Consider the following 13,103-nt stretch of genomic DNA (forward strand, 5'->3'; position numbering starts at 1 on the left):
CACAAAGTTTACTCAACAGCCAAATATATGTACAAAACGTATACCCAGATTTTGAAGCTTATGCTTTCTATGCTCCTTAGCACTGAATTCCGTCCCCTAACACCTCAAGTCAACAGACTTCAGCTTTTTATAGTACAAGATTGTGCTCTAGATTGGGAAAGCAGACCTTCAAAGGAGCAGCAAATTTGTAAATCTCGTGTGATTCAGTTACGCCTTTCAACTTTATCCTGTTCTCTTTCTCCTGCTTGCTTAGTGGTCAGCTAGGGATCTGGGCACAGTCGATAAACTTTCTGGACCTCTGTTCCAAGATTTTCCCTCCAAATGTTGACCTGTTTGACAACACTGAGCTCCGTCTGTATTCTGCCAACTCAACCTGGAAAGGACATGACTTAATGCCTCCAGAGCTAAGGGAGGTTGGGAGTACCTTAGGCAGAAAAGCCTGTCTTGAAATTCTTGCATGGTCCTGATCGTATCTTTCCAAACAAAACAGCTGTGGTTGCTGCCTGATTTTCATTGCTCTCCAGTGCCCTCAATGATTATTTTCAATGATATTTTACCCAGGTTTTATAATTATAGCTGCAAGAGGTTTTGCAGAATGCTGTAATTACCACAAGTTCAGGCTTTCTTAAGAATATTTTTAATAATGTGATTTTTACAAATATTAATGATGTCTGACATAGAAATTCAATTAGTATTTGTTGGCTAAATTAATAATGACTACTTTCTGTTTAGATAGTACAATAAATTTACTTGTTTGTGTTGAGTTCAAAGTATTAAAGGAAAGAAAACTGATATAAAAGTATAGGCATGTAGCTTATCAGTAATATTAAGAGAGTAAAAATACATTCAAGTTGTCATTCTGTCACAAAACCGCAGAAATATAACTCATTTTTGTCTATAAAACCTGATTTACCATTTTTTCATTAAAACTCAGAAAGAAGGAAGGATGAGGGAATAATGAAAGGTAAAACAATTATTTTCTAGGGAAACATTTAGTACAAATTTATAGTAGTACTATCAAATTAAAATCTTCAAATTTAAATTATTATTGAATTTAAAATCCAAAACCAAGCTATACAATAATACTGTCTTTACAGCTATTATAAATATTAATCATCAGGCTGTATATGCTAAGTGCCTAACTATTGTGAGATGAAAGAAATGCAGTATGAGTTTACAAAATGGTTGCTAAGCAATAATGGTCATTTTAAAGTGTATTGCCTGAGAAAATCTTAGTAAAAAAAAAAGAATTTCTGATTTCTTTGATGTTCTTATACAAAATCCTCTAAATTTCCTGGTTAGCAGAGGTGGTGTAGAAGGTGGAGAGTGACTTTGATAGTCAGGAAGTCTGTTAAAAGTACCTGTTTCCCGTTGACTATCAGGATAAGTCTCTTAGCCTATCTGTGCTTTAGGAAAACATGATTATTGCCCCACATCATATACTTGTTTTAAGGAGAAAAATTGTAAAAATACCTGCATGTGCTTGGTATATGGTAAGGTTCTGACTATAATTGTTTTTCTTTTTTACAGAAGAGGATAAATATAATGTTTATTCTCCTTTGCTCTTCAAGTATTTTCTGGCAGAAGGAATCGTCAACGGGCATCCTTTGTTGGTCGCATCTGCAAAAGAAAACCCTGCTGACATTTTACAGGTATAAAATAGAGCACATTCTATACATTCAACATTGCATTTTGAACATTTTATGGAGAAATACTGTGTGTATATATATAGGCTAAAAAAAACTGAAGGCATATCAACAGAAATTTTGCAATCTGAAGAATATAGAAAAGAAAATTTAAGAAACTTGAACGAACTCCAAAGACATGTAGAGCAATAGAGAGAGATCCAACCAATGTGTAATTGGAGTCCTAGACATGGAGAACAGAGAGAAGTAGAAATATTATTCAAAGAACTATCTCAAATGCACTGATGGAACCATATGTACATTTTTTTCTTAAAGAATCGTATCAAGTTTATTTAAACATACAGTTTCATTTTTAAATTAGTGTTCTTGAACAATTTTTAACTTAAAATTTAAATCAGAAGTAGGGAAGAGGTGAATAAGCTTTTAAGAACTGACAACAAATAAAATTATAGTGATGATAATGAGAGAACTCAGTAAGAAGTCAGGATTGAAGCCCTGGCTGGTGTAGCTCAGTGGATTGAGCGCGGGCCTGCGAACCACATGATCGCAGTTCAATTCCCAGTCAGGGCACATGCCTGGGTTGCAGGCCAGTTCTCAGCAGGGGACTCACGAAAGGCAACCATACATTGATAATTCTCTCCTTCTTTCCTTCCCTTCCCCTCTAAAAATAAATAAATAAAATCTTTTTTTTTAAAAAAAGAAGCCAGGATTGATTCCTGGTCAGGGCACATGCCTAGGTTGCAGGTTCAGTCCTTAATCAGGGTGCCTGGGGCGAGGGGGCCAGGTTGTTTAATGATTTATTTTTAAACTATTTTAATTTGATCATCTTATATTTTATGCAGCTTCACTCTTAATCTTGTCATTTTGTACCTTCATTTGTTTATTTATTTTTAATCCTCACCCAAGGATATGTTTATTGATGTTAAAGAGAGAGGAATGAAGATAGAGACAAATAGAGGGAGAAAGACAGACATCAATTGTTTGCTTCTCCTGTGTGCCCAGACCAGGGATAGAACCCACAACCTTTTGGCACATGGGGTGAACTCCTACCAACTGAGCCACCCTGCCAGGGCCTGTCATTTTATATTTCTTACATGTTTAATATGTAATGGTAAAACAATATTTGATTTAAAAGAATAATATGCTTGCCCTGGCTGGGTGGCTCAGTTAGTTGGACTAAAGGGTTACAGGTTCCATTTCCGGTCAGGGCACATATCTAGGTTACCAGTTCCATCGCGGAGGGGACATGTGTAGGAGGCAACTGATCAATGTTTCTCTCTTACACTGGTGTTTCTCTCTCTCTCTTTTTTCCCCCTACTCTCTTAATAAGTATATTTTAAATATGATAATGTGCCATTCTACTTTTTCTATTAAAATATTAAAAGTAGGTGCTGGCTGGTGTAGCTCAGTGTACTGAGTGTGGGCCTGCAAACAAAAGCATCACCAGTTTGATTCCCAGTCAGGGCACCTGCCTGGGTTGTAATATAGGCCAGGTCCCCAGTGGGGGACACATGAGAGGCAACCACACATTGATGTTTCGCTCCCTCTCTTTCTCGCTCCCTTAACCTCTCTCTAAAAATAAATAAAATCTTTAAAAATATATATATTGAAAGTATTATTTTAACATATACATATTTTATACAGTCCAATTGTTTATGTGTTTAGAATAGATTAGAAAAATATGGCTGATAAAAACTTAAATTATTTGTATTCTGCATAACACCAGTGCACAAGGTTTTTAGCATCTGAGAAAAATAAACAAAATATTTTTGTAATTTAAAATGGGATGTTGAATACTAATGTGAATGATTAAGTTTTTTTACATAGTATTCAGTATCCTATTTCTACATAGGATTCAGGTGCCCAACTCAATTAGGATTATACTTAAAATTTTGTTGATATCAAACAGCCCAACAATGAAGGATGAAAACCGAGGCATTAACGATGTTTAGAGATGCAACATGAGAGGGGAAATGCTGTAATAGCTTAGTTTTAACTTTATGATGTATAATTGGGGATTTCTGAAATCCCTAACCAAGGAAAATATTGCTGGTACAAGAAATGGAAAAAGACAATCTTGGAGACCATAATTATCTTAAAACTGTATGTAACTAAAGAGAAGTAAAGGATAAAAAGCCCCGCAGCTGCCTAACATAAATAACCACCCAGCAATTTATCCATCATCCTTTGAAAACATATTCATGCCTCTTACAGTCTGAGCTCCTTCAGGAAATCAGTGTTAAGACGTGACACTGAAAAACTGCACCCCTTAGAAAATCCAGTAGAACAATATACGTGATATTGTTAAAGCTTTTAAAAAGCATGTGGCAAGTATTTTTCAGTTAACTTTGTTATCTAAAAGAATTTTCTTGATCATCTCAAATATAGTGATAAGTATTCTCCGTGAAAACATTGTATGGAATAGCTTCTAAAATATCAAAATTTACTTTTTTTATGTTAAAATATTAAAATATTTATCAGATACTCTGATGTTTTAATGAAATAAAATTTTATTATTTTATGTTTTTTTATTGTTTTATTATTGTTCAAGTACAAAAAAAAAATCAAGTACAATTGTCTGCATTTATCCCCCACCACTCCCCACCCCACTCCAGCTATCCCCACCTCCTTCCTCTGATTCCACCCCACTCTTGGTTTTGTCTATGAGTCCCTTATAGTTGTTCCTGAATACCCTTCCACCCTCCCTACCCCCCCATTTTTCCCTCCCATCTCTCCTTTTGGTTACTGTCAGATTGTTGTTAATTTCAATGTTTCTGGCTATATTTTGCTTTCTTGTTTGTTTTATTAATTAGGTTCCACTTAAAGATGAGATCATATGGTATTTATCTTTCATTGTCTAGCGTATTTCACTTAGCATAATGCTCTCCAGTTCCATCTATGCTGTCACAAAGGGTATAAGCTCCTCCTTTCTTTCTGCTGCATAGTATTCCATTGTGTAAATGTACCATAGTTCTTGATCCATTCATTTACTGATGGGCACTTAGGTTGCTTCCAGCACTTGGCTATTGTAAATTGTGCTTCTATGAACATTGGGGTGCATAGATTCTTATGAATTGGTGGCTCCAGTTTCTTAGTATATGATGCCAGCAGTAGAATTTCCTGGTCAAAAGGCAATTTCATTTTTAGTTTTCTGAGGAAATAAAAAATTATATATACATGCATATTCACTCAAATATTTCCTTAGAAGTTGAAAGTGCTAAAATTTTTCTATTATATTCTTTTTATAGTTTCAACTATATGATATACATTAATACTTAATTAAAGAACAATTATTTTTAGAAGTAAAGTTAAACACTATTCATAATATACTAAGGCAACTGCCTTAAGTTGCCTTAGTATACATAAGGAGATGTATACTAAGATGTATACTGTTTGATATCAACAAAATTTTAAGTATAATCCTAATTGAGTTGGGCACCTGAATCCTATGTAGAAATAGGATACTGAATACTATGTAAAAAAACTATAAGGGACTTAAGTTTTAAAACTTAAAACTTACTTTGAATATTTTTTGGTGATGATATGCCCAATAGGTAATATTCATGCAGAAATATATGTAGTATCTAGAGCAAAGGGTTAAATTTTTGAATTTATCAGGGTGACATTGGTTAATTAAGTTATGTAGGTTTCAGGTTCACAATTCTATAGAACATCATCTATTTATCGTGTTGTATGTTCCCACCCCATGTCAAGTCTCCTTCCATCACCATATATTCCTCCCTTTACCCTCTCCCCAGCCCCCTTTTTCTCTGGTAATCACCATACTGTTGTCTGTGTCTATGAGTTGTGATTTTTTTTTTGCTTTATTATTTCACCTTTTTTATCCAGCCCCTCATACCACCTCCCCCCAGTAGCTGTTGGTCTGTTTTCTGAATCTATGAGTCTGTTTCTGTTTTATTTTAGTGTATTTTGTTCATTTGATTTCACATATAATTGAAATCATAAGGTACTTGTCTTTCTCTGACTGTCTTATTTCACTTAGCATAATACTCTCCAGGTCTATTCCTTCTGTCGCAAAGGGTAAGATTTCCTTCTTTTTTATGGCTGCATAATTAATATTCCATTGTGTAAATGTAACACAGCTTTTTTATCCACTCATCTGCTGGTAGGCACTTGGGTTGTTTCCGCAGCTTGGCTATTTTAAATACTGTTTCAGTAAACATAAGGGTGCATATATTTTTTTTCAATTAGTGTTCAGGTTTCTTTGGGTATATCCCCAGAAGTGAAATCGCTGGGTCGTAAGGCAGTTCCATTTTTAACTTTTTGAGTAAATTTCATAATGTTTTTCATAGTGGCTGCACCAATCTGCATTCCAGCAGTGCACGAGGCTTCTCTTTTTCTCCACATCTTCTCCAACACTTATTGTTTATTTATTTATTGATATAGCCATTCTGACAGGTATGATGTGACATCTCATTGTGGTTTTAATTTGTATGTCTCTGGTGATTAGAGACACTGAGCAACTTTTCATATGTCTGTTGGCCACCTGTGTGTCCTCTTTGGCATCAGCCCCAGTTACGAAGTAGGAGGCTAGAATTCTCTCTCTCTTTTCTTTAAGATTTTATTTTATTTTTAGAGAGAGGGAAAGGGAGGGAGAAGGAGAAGGAGAGAAACATTGCTGTGCAAGAAAAACATCAATTTATTTCCTCTTGCACGCCTCCAGCTGGGAACCTGGCCTACAACCCAGGCATGTGGGAACTGACTGGGAACTGAACTGGTGACCTTTAGATTCACAGGCTGGCACTTAATCCACTGAACCACACCAGGCAGGGCTAGAATTAATTCAAGGAGCTTAAAAGTTGTATTTTTAAAATAAGTACCCAGCATAAGAACATGCCTACCTACAAGAGTGGTATAACCACATTGATGTTTACTAAAAGCTTATAACAAATGTTAATATCAAACATGATAGTAAATAGTTCAAATTTAAACTCAGTTATGATAAACCTCATATTTAAAATAGAGAAAAATATAATTGAAAATGAATTACTTTATAGTAACCCATAAGTCATAGAATAAGTAACAGTTCATTTAAAATGAACCATATCATATTTAATGAATGAGTATAGCAACAGGTGCTTAGTAATGAAGTACAAAAATTAAGACTAGCATCTTCAGAATTCTTTCTATGGACTATCAAATCCATAAGTAAAAAATTGGAGTTCTGTCTTAATGATTTGAAAGCATTAATTTATATCCTGACATAACAATCTTTTACCTAAATATCGAACTCATTTGTTAAAGATCTTGTTTCTTTTGCTTTATAAAGACCATGTATGTTTTGTTTTATTGAGTTCTTTGGTTATAAATTAGATCAAAGATACCAGTTAATTTAGAATTAGATGTAGCAGTATTATTTGATGAACAACATAAAGTTTGAATTTCTATTAGAAAGATTTCCTTTTCTTCTGTCAATTTGGTGTAAAATTAAGTTGTGTTTGCTCTCTATCTGTTATTTACTGATTATAGAACAAGAATTAGATTTTGAATCCAGTGAGTGGTCACTTGTTTGCACCTAGTATATTGCAGTGCAGTCTGGTCTTTCTGAGCAAATAGAACACAAAAATATCTCAGATTTGTTGCATTTTCCTTGTTCTGCCTAAAATGGAGACAGCTATAAGAATGAAGTTAAAGAAACATTCTTTGGTTGGCCAAATATATTTTTGAATTTTTTATTATACTCATCTCCAAAGTTATCATTTTAATATGTCATGTTATAAATAATTTTTTAAAAATTTCTGGCCCTTGTGTCATTCTCTTCTGGGAGCTGTATCGCATGCTCAATAACAGCACATTTTCCCGTGCATTTTTACTTCTACTAGCCTATGTAGTACTGTATTTCCTATCAAAACTATTTTCTACTGTGTATCTTTTGTCCATAGTATAAGGACAAATATTAGAAGAGTCCTGTGAAGACATGGCCATAATCAGCATATGTTACCTTCATTTCCTTGTCAACATTTTATTTGTTCAGAAAATTATCAGAGTCTGTGTTTTTTTGGTGTTTACTCTGAAGTGCTGGCTGAGCCGGAAATTTGCTGTTTGACCCCAGGGGTTCACTTTTTCCCCTCTCGCTACTTATGAGAGCTTATTTAAAATTCTAAGTTCTCCTCTGGCAGCCACAGTTAGAGCCCCTTTGGCAAACTAAAAAGACTAAGAAAAAACCTGCAAAGGCTCAGTACAGCTTCCAGTGACCTACATTTGTAGCCAGTTTTTTAAAATGGCATGCGCCTTATTTTTCAACAAGGCAATGAAAAGTAAGATAAAAATAGGGAAATAACCTCAACTCTGTCGCTGGCTAATGAGAACTATTTCTGATATAACATTAAAATAAACACACATTTGGAATTGGTATTTGTACATCGACCAACAAAAGAAAGGAATTTTGCATGCAGAACAGTAGCCTAAGTCATATAGCAAAAGTGCCATACTCTGTAAGATTTATATGCAATAAGTGAAATGTATTCAGAATCTCTCATCTTAGATTTTAAATTTCTGTGTTGCTACTTAAGAAGTGTCTGGACCTTGCACAAGTCACTAAACCTTTCCCTATTAAGATAGGGATAAATACCCTTGCTATCTTAATCCAGAATTCCAAATTTAAAAATTAAATCTCTGGGGGTTTTGCTTTCTGTATCCTGAAGCATACTTATTCCACACCTCACATTTACTTATAAAAATTTTATTTTGAGCTCATAAAACAAGAGAATTGTGCATACTTGATGGTTATTGTTATCCTCAAAAGACACGTTAAAATTTTGGAACTATTACGTAGTGCTTTATCACTCTCTGAAAATAAGCCACAGCAAGACCAGAATTGAGAATTTTAGAAATAGAGTTTGTTTGTTTCTTCTGAATACTTTTACAAAAAAAGTATTGTGAAGTATTCAGTCCTTCTTGGAGGCACACAGGACTTGAAATTCTGAAAACCAGGCTGTTGAATGTAAAAGTCAATACTTTTTACTTTTCATCAGCTCTCCAAATTAACGTCCTATCTCGTTAAGTGAAAGGGTAAGCCACCGGGAAAAGGGAAAGGCAGTGCCACCCCCAAGGGTCATAGATTAAGCGGGCAGTTCGTGAAAGTGTCGTAGGTACAAAGGATAGTGTTGCCGTGTGCCCCAGAGTAGACGGGCTATCTATCCAGCTGGTGTTGGGGGGATTCTCTCAGTGGCCAGTCTTTCTCCCCTGAAATTTTAAGTTACATTCAGCAAAACACCAATAAACAGTTACAGAAAGTAGCCATAGTTCACCACATCCATGTTTTTATATTCCAGAATAGTAATGAAATCAGAGGCATTTGAAATGTGCTTATTGTTTTTGTAAAATACACTTACCACTGTTCTGTGTATCTCTAAAAATCTGTGCCAGATTTCAGAAGCAAGGTAGATAGTATTAAATTGAAGATGAATTAAAGTAGAAAGTAGAGCTGAGACTATGAAGTGAAACTCCTTACCTTTATATTCTTAAAACAGATTATAACAAACAGGTTGCTGTAGAATTAAAGAAAGTCTATTTTATGCCTTTACCCAGTACTCAGCGGAAAGAGAATCAGTTTTGTTCTATTAACATCAAATGTACTACAGAATATAATTTTCATATTTAATAAAAGTAAAGTGATTTGCAGTTTCATTTTTGTACCCCACATATCCTGAGGATTTTTGTTTGTGACATTTCCATAAGCTGGATTTATTCTAGGAAAATAAAAGAATAGGACATCAAACAAAACCAGAAGCTTGCATGTTCTGGAGCTAGGAACTGAACTGATCTGGACCACTTAATGAAGATAAATGCCTAATTCTGTTCCTCATTCAGATTTCTTTGACAGTAGATATCCCTGAAACTTTAGAATATATCTTTTCCAACAATGTAAAAATTATGAGACCTCAATTGAAAAAATAATTATAAGATTATTGTCATTATTCTAAGTTTTAATTACATTTAGAAATATTTTAGTTATATCAGGTTTTTATAAATTAATATAATTTACAAACTATAATCAACAGGGACAGTTAGAGAATTTTGTAGGAATCCTATGCCAGCATAACTCAAATAATTATTACATAACCTGCTTACTTAATATAGATTTTTATATGTCATGTTTTCTTAAAAACAGGTTAGTCTACACCCTTATACAGTAAACATTTACTAAAAAGGATTATCATACGTGATCACACTAACTAAACCTGCTAATACCAGTGATTAAGTGGAGAATCCAGTCTGCAATTTAAAACATTTCACAAAATATATTTAATCAAGACATTTTGTGTCACAAGGACCACATCATTTATCCTTCATTTGTTTTCTATAACCAGAGCTATAGATATAGACAAAGATAAATACATATATGTATGTGTATGTACACACATATACATATATGTACAATATATATATATAATACATATATACATACTGTTTTTAACAGTGGTGATTACCTAGTTAGTAGATGTCTTCATTTTAATTTATATTACCTCTTTGAGTATGAATTTTATTGTCAGAGCCAGATTAGACATCAGCAGCATTTAACAGAATGACTTGACTTTGTAAAGGAACCCAGAAAGGAAATCTCCGGTTTTTATGGCTAGAACTATGATACCAATAGTGAATCGTTTTATCTCTGTAAGGGAGCATGTGGAATTTCTTATTTTAAGCTTTCTTTCTAAGAAATTTGTTTTGAAGTAAAAAGAATGTTTTGAAGGAATATATAATACAACTTTTATATTTTGACACCTAAAACAGATAAAGTCTATATCTGAGTTGATACATTGAGGAAAGTTGATAAAATTAATATGAACCTCATAGACACTTGTTCTTAACAGCTTGACAGTTTTGAATTTTTTAGCTCTCTGAGAAAGAAACTGTGGACGCTAATAATGTCACAATGCCAAGACACCCACTGCATCTCCCTTTAACTCCTTTCAAGTCGGTGCCATCCATAAGCAGTCTGGAAAGCAAGTGGCTGCTTCGGCCAAGACTTGGAGAGCTCCTTACGAGGTTAGCGGGCGTATTGCTAGGACCTAAATAAGGAATTTAAATTCGCATGTACCTCATTTTCCCCATCTCACTACCCACTGCAGTGGGACTTGGAGATTAATTACACTTCTAACTTGCTTTGAGATCCTTCTGTGACTGGTGCCCTTAAAAATATGATGGCTTAGAATGTAGTATTTTAACATAATTAGATTATGATTTGCATTTAATTGAAGACTTTTTTACTTACAGTTTTTTTTTACTTAGTGCAACCCTTTAGCCTTATTTCTGAATTCTTTTAGTACAGATGACCATTTCCTGTCCTTATCTTCCCTCTTCTTTCTAAGTCAAGAAGACTGAGAGATTTTCCACTCTTCTCGACACATTTTTTTTAGAGACCATGACAAACTTTTTTTTAAAGATTTTATTTATTTATCTTTAGAGGGGAAGGAAAAGAGAGAAGGAGAGAAACATCAGTGTATGGTTGCCTCTCGTGAGTCCCCTGCTGGGAACTGGCCTGCAACGCAGGCTTGTGCCCTGACTGGGAATTGAACCGTGATCATGTGGTTCTCAGGCCTGCGCTCAATCCACTGAGCAACACCAGCCAGGGCGACACATTTCTGATTCAGGTGTTAAAGGGAAATGTGAAAGGTTCAAGGGTTTCGTTTTTTATTTTCAGACACATGTAATTGGTATAGCTCCAGAAGTAAAAGCATTATTTTTGTCAGTGGCTTGACTTGAAAGTTTAGTTAAAATAATATTTTAATAGTGATTTCAGCCTTTCTTCTAATACCAGTAATTTTGCCAACTTTATGTTCCAGAAAAAAATATCTGAAATTACACTAAGATGTTACCTACTATGTACTGAATTTAGTTTGAAATGCAGATGGAAATAAGTTAATTCACAGATTACTAATCTTAAAATCTATGAGTTTTATAAACATTTTTATGTAACATCACCTACACCCCCAGATTTATCATACACTCTGTGCCATCTACATTTCTGAATGCTTTTAACAAAAGGAGTCACCTATCTCCCCATATACCACCATTTATTTTTAAAATTGTTTAAAATTTATTGATTTGAGAGAGAGAGGATGAGAGAGAAAGAGAAACATTGATTTGTCATTCTACTTATTTGTGCATTCATTGGTGGTTTCTTCCATATGCCCTGACCAGGGATCAAACCCTGCAACCTTGGAGTATCAGGGCAAAGCTCTAACCAACTGAGCTGCCCAGCCAGGGCTCCTCCCACTACTTTTAAATATTGAACCAAAGATAGTGTGGAGGGCATACTTCTTTTTTTAGGTTTTATTTATTTATTTTTTGGCTGGGGGAGGAAGAGAGGAGAGGTAGAGAAACATCCATGTGCAGTTGCCTCTCACACACCCCCCACTGGGGGCCTGGCTCTCAACCCAGGCATGTGCCCTAGACCCGGGAATCCACCAGCGACCCTTTGAATCATAGGCCAGTGCTCAAACCACTGAGCCACACCAGCCAGGGCTGAAGGGCATACTTTTAATATACAGATACTCAGGCTGAATATTTGGCATACTTTGTATTCACATTAAGATAATCAGGATCTCTGGATTTATTTCTCTTTCAGAGTATAAATGTCCCCCCACAAAAAAAACCCCTCAAAATCAACACAGTAATATACTTACTGATACATGAATAATGCTTAAGTAGTATTAATTATACAGTTACCAAAACCTGGAAGGATCAAAAGATTTTATTTTTAAGAAGGATTTCTCATGCTGCATGGATTATGCTGCTACATAATAGCTCAGTAGTACTTCTGCTGAATTGTAAAATAGCTTAGAGAGGAGTATGATGCCCACAGTTGTAATGCATAGGTAATTAAGAGGGTGGGAGGTTAAGCTTCATTAACTGCTGAGGGATTGTATCTTGGGTTTTATTATGCCCTGGAGAACATAAAAAGTGAGAAGGGTCAAACTGTTGGAATCAGATTTTGCTTGTGCATCTGCCAAAACAAAGACCACAAAATAATATAGCAGTAAGCACAGAATGGCTTGAATTGAAAAGGGAAAAATATATATATACAGTATCTTATAGATGAGGATAAATGTTTCTTATGAAAAGATAAATATTCTTAAGTACTGGGGTATATTTTGGTATTGGAAGTTTGTAATGATTTACTTTCATATGCTTTTTTAAGTAGAATAAACAGTTCTTTTTGTCTGAAAGTAGCACCACTTTCTTTATTCATGTTATATTTTTAACCTGATTTACTTGATTAAAATAAGTAGAGAAATGTTATACTTTCTAGCCTATCTTTTGTATAGAATTTATGAAGCCTGATTTTTATTTTTATTTATTTCTGATCCTTATTACCCAATATATGGGAACTGTAAGGGCAACATTCCAAAGGGGGAAAAATCTAATATTCTTTCAGAAAACCAGAATATGACAACACAGTGTGTTCTATTACAACAAATATTGCATTAA

General features: G+C 34.5%; 1 protein-coding gene across 1 annotated transcript in view; it reads left to right on the forward strand.

Annotated features, from left to right (window-relative positions):
- ELP4 (elongator acetyltransferase complex subunit 4) overlaps positions 1–13,103 on the forward strand; it is a 204,774-nt gene that overhangs the window by 23,070 nt on the left and 168,601 nt on the right. The window contains exon 3 of the mRNA XM_037040441.1: positions 1,531–1,652. Within this exon, the coding sequence (XP_036896336.1) occupies positions 1,531–1,652 (122 nt within the window). The remainder of the gene's footprint in view (positions 1–1,530; positions 1,653–13,103) is intronic.

This window comes from Sturnira hondurensis, unplaced genomic scaffold (genome assembly GCF_014824575.4).
Source record: "Sturnira hondurensis isolate 20B ecotype Veracruz unplaced genomic scaffold, ASM1482457v3 Scaffold0002638, whole genome shotgun sequence".
Lineage (NCBI taxonomy): Eukaryota > Metazoa > Chordata > Mammalia > Chiroptera > Phyllostomidae > Sturnira > Sturnira hondurensis.